Source organism: Zingiber officinale, chromosome 8B, assembly GCF_018446385.1.
Source record: "Zingiber officinale cultivar Zhangliang chromosome 8B, Zo_v1.1, whole genome shotgun sequence".
Classification (NCBI taxonomy): Eukaryota; Viridiplantae; Streptophyta; class Magnoliopsida; order Zingiberales; family Zingiberaceae; genus Zingiber; species Zingiber officinale.
The window spans coordinates 20,543,995-20,556,650 of record NC_056001.1 but is presented as its reverse complement, the minus strand read 5'-3'; the positions used below and the strand labels follow the sequence as shown (position 1 = coordinate 20,556,650).

Here is a 12,656-nt window from a genome sequence, read left to right as displayed (position 1 = left end):
TTTAACATTCACTTCTGAAAATGGAGATGAGGAAAGGAAGAGTACAAAAAATATTTAAGTAGAAAAGCAGAAGGTATGCAAGTATAAGTACAATCATGTCTATGCCAAGGCAACCAATACAACATCACAACTAGTATTCAGTGCAAGAACACCACTAACCATAATATGATTATTAATCCTAATATTTGCATCATAACATTAGACCATGAGGTCTGAGATTCGAATCTTGGCAAAGCCGAGGTAAATGTCTCCCTTATGTGCTAGTAACTATTCCAAAGGCTAGTAGCCCCCCGTGATTTACCTTCTCCGTGTTGATCCTAGGACGGATTCGCAGGGGCGCTGGGGGCGAGCGTATTCGCCTTTTGCCACCATGATGCTACTACCAATACATACGTGCATTGTAATCCTAACCACATTGAACCCATCTTAGATTAGTACATCCGCAATAGTACTCTTTAAGAATTTTCACCATCTTATAAAATATAAGTGTTTGGAATTATACCCAGAATATACTTCTATAACCTAAAACAATATATAATAGGGGATTAAGCTCAATAACATAGGAGGATCCATATAATTTATCCCATTTAATGGGATAAATACTTGGTTGTTGTTGTAATATATTTCTATAACAATACTATGACTACAACGATCATGAGGGATAAAGGACTAAATTAGTTACTCCATATGCTTTGGATTCATCTTGAGAGTAGTACCACATATTCATTTAAATACAAGTGTGCCTACTAACTAATTATCTAGTGAAAATTCAAATAGTGTCACATCCAATGCCTTGCATCAACATATGGGATGCATCATAGGTACAATGCTGGTAAGGATTACTTGCTAGCTACAACTTTGTTGATATAAGGTAGATAAATATGATTGTTTGCCAAATCAAATAGCTGAAATCATGGTTTAAAATTTCATACCGTGGAGGCGAAATGGGTGAAATTTGTCATTTCACCTTTTGCCCGGTACCAACATTGGCACCGTGGGCTCCTGCTATCCCGCGATGATCTTCGTGAGGTCGCAAAGGATGTCGTGATCCCATGGACACCTTCATGGGGTCACGCGACCTCCGCGATCCGACGGCGACCTCTACGAGGCAGCTAGGATCCTGGGCCAATCTTTGCTTGGTCGTGGGGCTACCAGGATCCCGCGGCAATCATCGCGGGGTCGAGCAGGCATCACGATCCTGCAGTGACTTTTATGGGGTTGCAGAGGTTGCCACGATCTCGGGTGACCTCCACGGGGGCACCGTGATCCGATATTTTTGTTAAAAAATTATTTTTTAAAAATTTTTAATATTAAGTTAATTTTTTTAATTAATATAATTTATCTAAATTATATCGGCATGATACAATACGGTACCGAAACTTATTGTTTTGGTCATAAACGAAAACTCTGATATGACATGAAGTTTTAGACCATGTCTAGGATATATGTTATGTAACATTATACAACATTGCACAAATCTATCTAATAGGATCAACATCATTTCATTCGAGTCACATAAGGGGATTTATTCAAACACACAACCCTAGGTGACCGCCATTACCTATATATATACTTGTTATTGTAAATATGGGTACTTAGGATGTAGCCGAGCGGATAACCATGTGGCAGATTTACAACATGGAGCAAGGGTCGAATCCGAACGGAGCTAGTGAAAAAATGCCCTCCCACATGGGGACTTGCTTGGTACCTGATTTACTCTCTCCTAATGGCGTGGGGTCGTCGTGGGGGGTCGTCAGGGTGACGTATTTCACCTTTTGCAGCATTGTTATTGCAAATATGGAATATTACACGTACACTTTCCATCTTTTTATATGAACCCAATTTGTCCATAACACTTCCCCCTTCCCCTTAAACTGGTTCAAATATATTGAAAAAAAATTAACTCGCTACAAATATTTAATCATCTTAGGCCCTAAACAATTAAGTAAGCAAATATGCTAACTGATTGTTAAAATTAGAGTTCATGATATCATTACATTGAACTTTCTCCGTACTCTATATGCTTTGTCTTTTCGTGAAATGTGAAATTTGAAGGTAAATGCGTAGCAGCTTGATAGTCATTTCAAAACATTATTGGCTCTGCAATCGTTTTATCAAATTCAAAAGCTATGCTCCTATATTTTACCATTACATTTGATCTTTCCACCTTTGTGCTCACATCTTGATCTTTTTAGAAATAAGGATAGCTCCTAAGAGAACACAATAACTAAATGCGGATCCTCTATTTGTAAGGAAGCTTATCTACTGTACATCAAAGTACTCTACTATTTGAAAATACCTTCGATTATGGAATAAAATAGCTTTCCCTTGGAGTACTTTTTGGGTAGTTAGGACTTAGGACCCTCTCAGCTGCTACCTAATGACCATGACATAGATTTTTCAAATATTAACTTGTCACACTAACAAAAAATGGGATGTCAAAACATATGACCGAGATAATTCTTTTTCCCCTACAAGTCATTAACAACGATCATAATGTCGTCTGTGTAAACAATGAGAAGAAGAGTAAGTCTCCCGGACTACGAAAGAAGGTAACATTGAATAAAAATAACTAATCTATCTTTTTGGATTAATGGTTAACCAATCAATATTAATAATGTGAAAACATGACTTTGTAATAACATAATTTATTGTGTGAAATCATATTTCATGCATAATTACAATAACAATCGTATCATCAATTTTAGGCAAAACTGTATTAAGAATTTAGAGGAGAATCAAGCAACAATTTTCATACTCTTGAGTTTCTTTTCCAAAAAAAGGGCAGCCTGGTGCACGAAGCTCCCACCATGCGGGTTCCCGGGGAAGGATCCATTGTATGCAGCCTTACCCTTCTTTTTGCAAGAGGCTGTTTCCAGGATTCGAACCCGTAACCTTTTGGTCACATGGAAACAACTTTACCGTTGCGCCAAGGCTCCCCTTCCTTGAGTTTCTTTTCCAAAAAAAAGGAAATTGTTTCAAAAAAATCATTAACCTAAGCCACTAATGCATCTTGTAAAAGAGAAAGAGATGATTTATTTCCCATAAAATAATTTGCTTACATGTGCATATTTATATACATAAGGAGGGAAAGAGGATTCTATAATTATGATATGCCTATCAATCATTAATTATAATCAGTCTTAATCCCTATAATCATGCTAATCTAAATCAGTCATGGTCTCTACAATTAAGGGAATCTTTGGAAGTATTCAACACTCCCTCTAAGCTGGAGCATATATGTCAATCATGTACAGCTTGTCACAAAGTTCTAAAATTCGTTTTTCTCCTAATGCTTTAGTGAAGACGTGGACAACTTAGTTGGATGATGATGTGGAGTGGTAATTTTCTGACTCGTTATACACTCCCGAATAAAGTGACAATCAACCTCAATAGGCTTAGTCCTCTCATGAAAAGCTAGTTTAGTTGCAATGTGAATAGCGACTTGGTTATCATAGTACATTGGCAGTGGTTCATTGTAGGTGAACCTTCTTCAAGCAAATTCTTCAGCCATAACATCTCGGTTACCTTGTGAGCCATGACTCTATACTTGGTTTCGACAGTGACCTAGCAACAATAGTTTATTTTACTTTGCCATGTTACTAGATTTCCCTCTACACAAGTGCAATACCTAGAAGTGGACCGTAGTGTGCATCAGAATAAATTTCGATTTTAGTTGTCCATTTCTCTTAAATGACAACTCTTTTCTTTCTTAATGTACTTAAGAATCCTTAGTTTATCCATAAAATGACTGACTATTCCAATTGCAAAAAAGATGTCAAGTCTCGTTATTGTTAAGTAGATGAGTTTTCCAACAAGCCGTCTATATTTTGCCTTATCCTCAAAGAACTCTCCAGTATCATCCCAAACACTTGAATTGATATCTATAGGCGTATCAACCGGCTTCATTCCAAGCAATCTAGTGTCTTTGAGTAAATCTGTTGCATATTTCCATTCACATAATGAAACTCCAGATTTGTTGTGAACAATTTCAATTCCCAAGAAATACTTAAGATGCCCCATATCCTCGTTCAAAGTGTTGTTGCAAATACTTAGTTTTGTTAATCCCACCTATATCACTTTGGATATTAAGATGTCATCAACATAAATAATAAGAACGATAATCCCATTTGTGCTTAGTCGTATAAACATAGAATGTTCTGATTTGCGCTAATCGAAGCCAACAACACTGATTATATTTTTGAATTTATCAAACATGGCTTTAGGGCTTTGTTTAAGACTATAAATAGCCTTTTTAAGCCTGCAAACTATAGTAGTATTCTCCCCCTGAGTAAGAGGTTACTCCATAAATACAGTCTCGTGCAAATCACCATAAAGAAAAACATTCTTCACATCTTGCTGATATATTGGCCAAGATTAATTGACAGTCAAGGAGAATAGAACTCTAATAAAATTTAGACGAGCAGTATGAGAGAACATTTCAAAATAATCAACACCAAGTCTAGATAAATCCTTTGGCCACAAGATGAGCTTTATACTGATCAATAGTACCGTTAACTTTAAATTTCAGTGTAAATACCCAATGATGAACAACAATATTAACAGAAGGTGGTGCAACCACTAGCTCCCAAGTACCACGAGAGATAAGGGCAGACATCCATTGCTGTTTTCCAAGCCTAGTGTTGATAAGCCTTAAAGTAGGAAGTTGGAACTTCTATAGATGATAGAGAAACAGCAATAGCGCGGAACACAGGATCAAAGTAATCAAACAAGATATGATTAGACAAAGGATGAGTAGTGCAAGATCAAATACCTTTATGAAGAGCGATAGATAAATCAACATCTGAGGGGCGAGGAGGAGATGCAGATAGAGGAGGTGAGGGACATGAATCTGGTCTAGGTCCGAGCATGCTTGTGTGCACCTGCAAGGGTTTAGGAGACGGAGCATCTGTAGTGGGAGACATGGATGGTGGGATAGGTAGTGAAGGAGATGCTAATGTATCATGTGACTAAGCTACATGGGGGAAAAGTATGGTTGAGACTCAAAACGAAACATCAACATAGGTGTAATTGCATTTTGTGAGTGGGTCAAGACAACAGTATCCTTTTTATGTGCAAGAATATCCAAGCAGGATACATTTAATACAACGAGGAGACAATTTATCCTAGCCAGGAGTAAAATTATGAACGAAACAAACACAACCAAATATGCGAGGAGGCACAGAGAAAAGAGATTTGTCAGGATGAAGACAAGAGAAGGGGATATCCCCATGTAATAGACAACATCCTATTTATGAGAAAATAAGTTGTGAGAATAGCATCATCCCACAAAAACTTAAGAATATGCATATGACAAAGAAGAGTACGAGTTGCATCTAAAATATAACGATGTTTGCGTTCAACAACTTCATTTTCTTGGGAAGTGTATGAATAAGAGATTTGATGAATTATGCTATGAGAATCACAGAATGTAGACACTATCTTCTGAGTGAACTCAAGTGCATTATAAAATAATGTTAACACCTCAGGACATTTTTGAGAATAATTATCAACAAAAATTATAAAATACTGAAAACCTCCTCTCGACTCAACTCTACTAGGCCCCCAAATATTACAATGAACAAGTTCAAATGCAAAAGAATTATATTTATCAACTCTAGTTGGAAAAGAAGTACGATGGTGTTTGCTGAACTCACAGGACTCACACTGCAAATTAGTTGACGGAACGACAACTAAACTTTTGAGAGCGGAAGATAGGTGACCTAGACGACAATGCTACTGATAAGAAGACAGTCACTGAGAAGTATTGGCCATCACTCTCATGTCCTACACTGATCATCTTCTTTGTGTGTAGGTCTTGAAAAATACAATAGGATGGATAAAAGAATACATAACAGTTGTGAGCTTTTGTTAGCTAGCTTATGGACGGTAAACTAACAGGAACTTTAGGTGTAAAGAGAACATTATCAAGAATGATATTTGGCTTGACAACATCTCTTTTCATAATCGGAGAATAGGTGTCATTGGCTAGACGGATAGGGATAAAGATGAGGAAACAAAAGTGGAACAGAAAACAGACTTGTTACCAATAATATGAACATACGCACAGGAATTCAGCATCCAAGACTTATCACAAGATATAACAAACGCACCTAGAGAGGATGAGACAAGAGTCACATAGGGAATGCTACCAGAAGAGCGATTCAATTTCTCATAATCAATACGAGAAACAGAGACCGTATCATCATAATCGCTAATGTTTGGTGTTGGAGTCGATAGTTTGGTAGATGTATTATTAGACGAGTCAAGTTTACCAAACTTCGCCCAACACTTCTTGGAGACATGGTTGGAATGGCCACAATGAACACCCGAACCGCTACTCTTGGTAGTATGAATTCCACAATCACGATTGTGACTACTACGACCCCGAAAGAACCCACGACTGTGAGCAGCCATAGCCGAAGTATCGGAAGATGAGGAAAAATTGGTGTCCAAATAGCCCGTGGTCACACGAAGAACTCGAGACAAAACATTCAATAATGTGTGAATGTTATCACTTGCCCGCAGATTATCCCGAACCGGTCGTAGAGTGGAATCCAAACCGGATAGAAACTTCACAACCAAGAATTCCTCCCACTAATTATTTCGAATATGAGTGTCACATGGGAAAAGGATGGTATAACAAAATAATTACTAACAAATTGACCATCCTAGCGAAGAATTAAGAGTTTTTCATATAATTTGAAAACACGAGAAATGTTCTTGTCATTCGAATACATGCATCATAAGGCATCCCACATCTCCTTGGCAGTTTCCACGAACATAACATTAGTGCTCACGGACTCCTCCATGCTGTTGAGAAGCCAAGCCGTAACAGAACAGTCGTCTGAAACCCAATATGAATATTTTGGATCTTTAGGATTGACAAAATATGTTCCTTCTTCTTGTGAGACCCCGGAATAGTTCAAATGAACGTGACCACAGGAGATAGTTTGTCCAATTCACTTTAATAGTGGTAACCAAATTGGGTTTAGAATATGAAGACTTCATCGTAGGAGGAAATCATAGGCAGAACAGTTGTAGCAGATTTGGGAAGCGCTGGTTGATTCTCCTTCAGCGATCCGGCACTACGTGAGATCCTGGTCGCCGCAACAGGAGGCAGCAGCAATAGGGCAGTAGCAGCAGGAGGTGGCAGCGCTGGTTGATCCAGCAGCAGCAATAGCAGTAGAAGGTGGCGGTAGCAACAATAGATGGAGACAGCAGGAGGCCCACCAATAGTAGTGGCGGCAGAAAAAAAAAATTAGGTCAGAGAAGATGAAATATTTCCAATAAAATAATATGCTTACATGTAGGTATTTATATACATAAGGAGGGAAAGAGGATCGTATAATTATGGTATGCCTAGCAATCATTAATTACAATCAATCTTAATCCCTATAATCAAACTAATATAAATCAATCATGATCTTTACAATTAAGAGAATCTTTGGAAGTATTCAACACACATCTAATAAGTATATGCAAGGAGTGACTATAAATAATATCTCACTGCAAGGAAGAAAGATTAGACTTTCTGATTGTGGAAAAGGAGAAACTTATAAAGATATCTACACATTAGAAGTATGGTTAAGTGTTGACGCAATATAAAACTACATCTAATATATTCACTATCCCAACCACTGCCAATGACAGGACATAACAACCACAAGTAACTATGATCCCCCCCACTAGCTTTCATACTGCTGATAGTTGCTGTTATTTTCTTTCCACTTCCTCCGTTGCTTAGTTCTCATGCCTCCTCCTTATATCACCACTTAAGTGTCCTTCATTTGTTGACTTATCATTACCTACATGATTAACCAATCACACATTATTGTGTGAAACCATAAATAAAATAAGTGGTATATTTAAGTTCAATTCAAAACAATTAGTCTCGAATGAAACTATGGGTCAGAATCTGCACCATGTTTTGAAAGACTGAAACCTCTATATACTGTATTCAAAATTTCTTATTTTTGTTTATGCCTTTACAGATACAAATTCAAATTAGATGAAGGAGCTGAAGTGAAGCCACACATTCCACTTTTAAACAATCGTATCTATGATACCAAATTTGAGTCTCAGTTCTATACTATATCAGATTCGAACAAGGTCTGTTTTTTTATTATTTTTCTTTGAATGTTTCTGTGCACTAGAATGCTTTTATGTTGCATTCACCTTGCTTTATAAAGGAAATTTGTAGGGTTTCTTATCCCAGAGGACTACTTGTACATATATCTAAATTCGTTATTATAACTTTACACCTTATACAATATATTATTTGCAATTAAGTCTCTAAGGGTCCCTTTTCTGCTCCTACCATTTGGTTACATTCACTATTTTTTCAGTTTTTCATTCCGTCCATTTTTCCATCCTTTGAAGTAAATGGAGCCTAAGTGCATAACACTTTCAAATATATTATAGAAACTTAGCTTATTGCAAGCCTAGTCAATTTTATGAGTCTTTAAGGATTTGGTTAACTAGTTCCCTAGTTGATTATTGTAGATGTCACAATCAATCTCTATATGTTTTATTCTTTCATATAACATTGAGTTAAAGGCTTCATGCATTATAACATGATTTTCATAGTGCAACTTCGTAGGCTAATACAACTATGTCCTTTTTTAGTGTCTAACTATTAAATCTAAATGTGTTTTTTTTGTTAATAGAGCCATAATCCTATAATTTGCCTAGGGTGGACATTTAATAGTAAAGACTTATTTGCAATTCACAATAGACAGAGGAGGAGGATCTAACTGGTAAACACCTTTAGAATGGAGAGCATTTAATTAATCAATCATTGCCTGCCACAATCGGACATTGGAGACACTCCTAGAAATTGGTCATAAAATTGAAGATGATAGAAAGGCAAAAATTGGTTGACAACAAGTATATATAAATAGCAAGAAAGTATGTTGGTAGAACATTGATCAGTACTTTAAGGGGGTGAGTTAGAATGTTGTTTAGTGCTTTACAATGAGCAACAGTAAGGACCAAGCCCTAGGTAAGATTTGAGACAATGGTTGGCAACAAGAGGGTTGGAGTGTCTTGAGGAAGTTTGGAGCATTCTTAGGGCTTAGCCTTCATCTATACACTTGCAAAAGGTAGTTCATTTAGGGTGCAGACCATGCAGGAATGAGGTTTAGAAATGGCGTTGGTGGAGGAATAAGGATCTGTAGGTGCAGCGGGGCCGGCAAGAGAGGGGTGAATTACCTACAAAATAAAAGTATACCCTCCTCGGTTTTTTAACTCAAAATAAATAGCAATAACTAAAGGGAAAGGCAGAATTAAAATAAGAGACAAGAAATTAACTTGGTTACAACTAAGACGGTTGTTAATCCAAGGCTCTTGAACAGCTCCACTAGAATGTCTCCTTCACTGTAGGCGGAGAAGCCTTTTTACACACTAAAAGAGTTCACAAGTTGCTAGGAATTGAATGCTTGATTGAATGATCATTTCCTAGTTCCAGGGGCCTTTAAATAGCTCCTGAAAATTCTATCTCGAAGGTCCAAGGCGCCTCTAACAAAGGTCCAAGGCGCCTCTAACCAAGTCAAGCGGATAAAACTCTATCCGCGCTCAAACGGTCGAGTTGACCAGCTTGGAGGCGCCTAAAGCCGTGTTGAAGGCGCCTCCATTGTTTAAGGCGCCTTCAACAATTGTTGGAGGCGCCTCCAAGGTTGAGGATAGCGCAGGCGCCTTTAGTACTTCATTGAGGGTGCCTCAAGCTAGCGTTCCAGCTCCTTTAGCCTTCATTTTAGCTTTCGATGCTCTGATAACTTGGGTGATTGCGACCAACCGGAATAGGGCTCACCCGAACTCAATTCCTGGCCTTTTCCTCGAGCAGTCTTCCGGCCTGGCTTTACATCCCTCGAACGTCGTGCACGTTCTTCTCGCCCACCGGTGTACTCTTCCGCAGCTCTCTCGTCCTTCGGACGCATCGAGCCCGTCGGCTCCCTTCCCGTGCTGTCCTTCTCGCTAGCTGCGTCTTCCGCTCGACTTCCTGCGCTCCTAAGCTCCTGCACACTTAGACATAGGGATCAAAAACAAACATGACCTAACTAACTTGGTTGATCACATCAAAACAACCACGGGGTCCAACAGGATCATCTTCTTTACTGAATTAGGTGGGGGAAGAATTAAAGAAGAGAGAGTCAACTCAAGGTCAGAATAGGAATAGTAGAAATGAACACACAATATGACTGGAGAGTAGTGATGGTATCTCTTTCGGAGGTGAAAGTAGCCAAGGAAAATTCAGTTTTATACTCATATGGGAGGAGTATATGAAAAAAATTATTAACCAAGTTGGGTAACATCGAGCTTAGGGTGACTGGCCCGGCCCCACGGAAGTTTTCCACCGGCCACCAGATAAATCGGGAAGCACTTGCGGCGGGCGGCCCAGAAGTCCAACATCCCTTAGTTGCAAGTCCCATGTGGAGGAAAAATTCCTGCAAATACGTCGTAGCTAGAAATCGAACCGCAGATGCTTGAGAGACAACTGAACACCCTTACCGCTGCACCATAGTCATTTGGGAGGAGTATATGAAGCATCTTGAGGAAAGGGGCTATAAAGGAAACCTATCTATGAAGAGTAGAAGATGGCGTATAATCAATAAGATGATATGCAATAAAAAGTATATAACGCTAAAAGGAAAAAAAAAATAATAACGAGGAGCTTGCTTAAACTATCTTTGTATGACCCTAAAATCTAGCTGAAAATGTCTCCAAAGTCTCCACAAAAGCTTGGGATAAACTTATGTGAGTCTTTGTAGGCCAAACACTACACATTAAATTGAAAGCAGAAAGCATTGCTTTAAATCTTGAGCCATATAGGTCAACACAGTCATTAAATTTCATTTCAGCCACGGATTGACACACGAGAAGATTCAATACCCAATACATGAGCAGATGAGATGACTCTTTCCATTTTCCTATCATCATCGCAAGTATCTTCCATGAATCTGAGCTCCTTTTGCAATCCTCCCTTGAGCTTGACCATCTTCTGTTGTTCGTCCCAACCCTCCTCTAAGGTTGAGTGCCACTCCTTGCAAGCTCCTGCACAATCCAAAACCTTTGAATGGCTGCAAGGAGCATATTCCACTAGTTCTATGACTCGAGAAGCTCATTACTGATGTTTCTTTCATGTCAGCCGATGCCTTCTTAGGTAAGTTTCCTTCCCACACCTCTTCATCTTAGTCCTCTTTCTTCTTCTTTCCCTTCTTTCTCATCGAGTGACTGGTACTTCACCAAAACAATTCAAAATGGAATGGTCCAGTACTAAAACTATGGTAGGAGTCAAATTTTTAAATCTTGGTTGAAAGTATACAGATTTGAACCAGATTCAATTACATTTGACACCATAATTATAAATAGGAACCATATACCTAAAAGTCTGATCTAGGCACTTAATCAATCACCAAAACCTCCTATGTCAAGTTAGAATAATTAATTGATTTAGCTGATAGCATGAATTATTATCATACTTCTAGTAATATTTTCTTTACGGGAGCTTTTAGGCTAGAATAGTGTGTATAAAAAACGCTGATGTATATGCTGGAAAAATGAAGTGGAGCTACCTCCCAGTGCATGTTATTATATTCATAAAATATAATTGAAACAACTGCAAAAGTAAGTGGATATCAATAACAACTGCTTTTCTCTACAATGTAAACAAAATGCAAGTGAGATTAAGTTTCCAACGCTTACCTTATACAAAATGCAAGAAGCTTCTAAATTCGATTCTTAAAATTGTCAATCTTTCTTAGCAAGGACACTTTTCATTGCATTTTTTTCTTCCTTTTTTGGGTAAATAAATTTCTATTTTTTATCTGTTGAGTTGGCCAATTTACTATCAATTAAACATGAAGCTAGAAGCAAAAGGGACCTCCTTTTGTTTTAATCATCAATTAGACATTCATTTCCACTATTCATCTTTTGTCCAAGGGATCTCCTTCTTTTAATAATGTATTCTTTAATATTAAAATTAATATAAACTGGATAGGTAATTTATTTCACCTTAGTGTATGTGAACCAATTAATGATTGAAGTAATATGTGATTGCATGTTCATATGCAAGCATATGCTCTGTGGAGATGGTATTTTTGTATAAGGTTGCCCTAGTAACCATAAATTTCTTCAAAAATAATACATAAATGGAAGATAAACAAGTTTGCTTATAGAAGATTACATTGTTAGATTTGTTTTTGGCATTTTCAGACCAGTGAAACTATTTCTGAAAGTTTTTTTCTTTAGCAATTGATTAAGCATACTGATTATGTTTTTACTGGATATTTTTTGCTTTCCTTCTTTTGTTGTGTGTGGGGTTTGTTCTTAGTATGACTATTGCACACTGCCTATAAAGGATTAAATTTGTAAAAGATACCTCTATTTTGAAATTTTCTATTTTTTTCCTTGTTTGTTCACATTTTCTATTGATATCTTCTTTCATATTTTTTTGAAAACAATTTTCTTTTTTTTTTTCTTGCATAGCGTGTCTATGCATCTGGGGATGCCTATCCGGATTATGTGAAGCTTCCTAAGGGTGAATTCACTCTTCGTCTTCATTCAAGGTACTTATGATGATTATTTAAATACATTTAATCTGAAATAATAAGGTCCAAAATGTTGATTATGAAAATAACTGTTTGATTGCAGTAACA

The 12,656-nt window shown here is 37.5% G+C and overlaps 1 protein-coding gene across 2 annotated transcripts in view; it reads left to right on the top strand.

Moving 5' to 3' along the window:
* The window catches only part of LOC122014734 (tripeptidyl-peptidase 2-like), a 76,430-nt gene that overhangs the window by 47,365 nt on the left and 16,409 nt on the right, over nucleotides 1-12,656 (top strand). For both annotated transcript variants that reach the window (XM_042571125.1, XM_042571124.1), the window contains exons 22-23: nucleotides 7,995-8,112; nucleotides 12,487-12,566. In XM_042571125.1, coding sequence (XP_042427059.1) covers nucleotides 7,995-8,112; nucleotides 12,487-12,566 — 198 coding nt within the window. The remainder of the gene's footprint in view (nucleotides 1-7,994; nucleotides 8,113-12,486; nucleotides 12,567-12,656) is intronic.